This window comes from Gavialis gangeticus, unplaced genomic scaffold (assembly GCF_001723915.1).
Source record: "Gavialis gangeticus isolate Ggan-Ray unplaced genomic scaffold, GavGan_comp1, whole genome shotgun sequence".
Lineage (NCBI taxonomy): Eukaryota > Metazoa > Chordata > Crocodylia > Gavialidae > Gavialis > Gavialis gangeticus.
Window position 1 is genome coordinate 36,413,231 of NW_017729022.1, and position 2,940 is coordinate 36,416,170.

The following is a 2,940-nucleotide window of genomic DNA, read 5'->3' on the forward strand; positions in this document are numbered from 1 at the left end:
TTGACAGGAATTTGGCTACTTTATCTATAAAAGCCTACCAGATTCTGCTTCTTTTGCAATTCTTCTAAATATCCTAGAATGTCTTCATCTGCTACATCAAATGCAGTCTGTCCCTGAAAGACAAATGTAAACACATCACAATTTTAATGTAGGATTTTAAAAATCATGGATTAGGATGTATAAAGCACTCGCATGATTATGCAGGTTAGAACAACCATGCAGTGAAGTTTTTAAAGTATGAGCCAAACTTCATCAAAACTCTTCTCTTTCCACCAGTGATTAAGCAGAATATTGCATATCCATTTATGTTTGAAAGTGAAACACATGCTCAGAAAAAGCACTCTTTCACTAAAAAAAAAAAAGATTTTATTGAACTCTTTAAGAATATGAATCCAGGCCTGAGAGACATGGGGATGAGAAGGCTGTCAAACAAACTTTTCCCCTCCTCCCAGCACCCACCTTTTCTGAAACAACCAAATTAAGTGTAGCTCCTGGTTGTAGAGAGCTCAAGAAGGTTGAGGGGAGTGGGATGAGAGTTGTTCAGTTCCTGTTCTAGTGGGTCCAATATATCTGACTTGTCTGGGTAGGGAGCGAGAACTGACAATTTTATTAAGATTAGAGAGACTTTCCCAGCTCACAAAAAAGAGACCATCAAGAAGCAAGCTAAAAAGCACCAATCTCCATAATGTGAAAATATAGTGGTACCAGTAAACTATTGCTAACCTATTCCATTATAAGACCCAATTTCCAAAGAGTTAAACTATAATCATCCTGGCTTAAAATTTCCTCTAACGAGAGTCTCTTTCGCCGAATATTTTTTGGGAAATTTCAGCATAAGTAGCTTGCTTAGCTGTTTTTCAGAATGAGGTTAGGTGAAGTATTTTGTGAATGCTAAGTTGTTGGGTTTTTTTAAAAACACACACAATTCTGGGACCCCCACTCCTTTCAAACAAGGCAGGAAATTTGAAATTTGGCAGGAAGAGCCTTCTGCTCTTCCTGTAACAATCTGTCCAAATTTGGCCAAGTTATGAACTTCTAAAATGTCAGTTCACATGTGCTTGGTAGGACTTGTCAAAAAGTGGCAGCTAAATTATCTGAAAAATCTGTTTACAGTAAGCATGCCCTATACTTGGGCTGCTCACACAGAGTAAAAAACTTCCCTTGCAATTGTTTCTTGTGGTAACCTCCATTCTGACATCTAACCTTAAATGTTCTTTAACATATTTTTTTCAGTATAAAAATAGTATTAAACAATGTTAGACAATTTTTCGGGTTACTTTCTTTCCCCCTGCCCCTTTTAAATGTTCAGCTGACCTGTGGAGGATACTGTGAATCATTGTTTCTTCCCCTTAAAAAAAAAAAAAAAAAAATATACAAGACTTGAAGTCAAAGGAGGGCTAACTTTAAAATTAATAGTTTATTTCTCTTACAGTTAGTATTCTGGGTAAACCTGAATCTAATTTTCTTAGAGTAAGAAATTCTCTCTAATATTTGCTAAAACTCTTTCATATTAATGGTTTCATTAGATAGCAAGATACATTATATACTACTTGAGCAGATAGAGCTTTTAGTTAATGATCAGCTTTTTCATTTTACAAAAACACAAAGACTTTTGAAGGATTTTTTCTGCAGAAGGCTAAGATAAGGCCTGATTCAGCAGTCTAATACAGTTCAGATGAACACCTGTCAGTCTGTGTCTGTTCACTGCAGAAAAGGAATTTTTGAGGGAGAAACTGACCAAACATAGTAACAATTTTTGTCTCTGCCTTGATCAGCTTTAACAGTCTGGTACACGTTTTCCAAATGCCAAAAGCTCATTCTTTAAGATACTCTCCCATAACAGTGAAACTGCAAGTCAAGCAAAGCCAGTTCTGCTCATTTTCTAAATACCTGCAGAACTAAAAACTTAAAAACAGACTAAATTTGTGAGAAGTCACAGTTCAAAAGCCTGCCTTATACATACCCATGGGGGGGGAGAGGGGGCGGAAAGCGGGGAGGAAACCAACATTTGTTTTATTATGAACAGCAGTAGTTGAGGGCTTTTTTTTTTTTTTTTTTTTTTTTTTAAACCTACTGCTGATTTTGCAACAGCTATTTCTCTAACATGCAGCCATTTCCCATCTCTAACTAAAACTAAACTATTGATTACTATTAGTTTTCTTTTTTCAACCCATAACACATATAATACACTGAAATATCATATAGAAATAAAAGGAATGCACTAAATTTGTGTTGTAAATTGTAACTACACTATTTCAATTTTGTGAATTGTAAGTTAGCAGTAGGTTTTCTTGCTCACCTCACAGGAAGTGCTGTAAAGGAATAATAATAAAACAAGCCTTGGCAATTCTTTGTTGAGAATTCTGTAGCAAACAAACCTCTTAACCAGCCAGAGTTTTTAGAGTCAAACATGGGACACTACACCAAAGTAAAATGATTATATTGGAATTAGAGTCCATTACTGATATAGGTTTACCATTGCTGACCCGCTCATCTGCATTGGATACCAAAAAAGTTCTAAAAACCTGATGTTTGGAGGTTATGTTCTGAATTTTAACATATTAACACTTGTAACAGTAAGCTATTTGTAGCTAACCGCAATCATCTTCAAAACCAAAGCTTTATTAACTTAAGCATAATTTTTACATAATGAAATTGTCACAAAAACCATCCCTTCTCTCAGCTTCCTGTATGTGTTCATAAATGACTAATGAATGACAAGTTTTTATTTATTTCATTTGTTCCTTGTGCATCAACAGGAACTTCTTCTTACTAAATCTTCAAAGTTACGCATAAATTTGAAAGGAAAGAGTTGTTCAGGTTCTACTGAAACCAAATTTAGCTGGCATAACACTGATAGCATAAGGAGGGAAGGATAAATTTTGAACTTGTGATGTGTTTGTTCAGGAAAAAGTAGGTCTTTTTACATATTTTAAGTAT

General features: G+C 34.9%; 1 protein-coding gene across 3 annotated transcripts in view; it reads right to left on the reverse strand.

The window, feature by feature from the left end:
• The window catches only part of PPP1R12A (protein phosphatase 1 regulatory subunit 12A), a 247,779-nt gene that overhangs the window by 116,650 nt on the left and 128,189 nt on the right, over nt 1–2,940 (reverse strand). For all 3 annotated transcript variants that reach the window (XM_019514786.1, XM_019514783.1, XM_019514785.1), the window contains exon 6: nt 39–113. In XM_019514786.1, the coding sequence (XP_019370331.1) occupies nt 39–113 (75 nt within the window). The remainder of the gene's footprint in view (nt 1–38; nt 114–2,940) is intronic.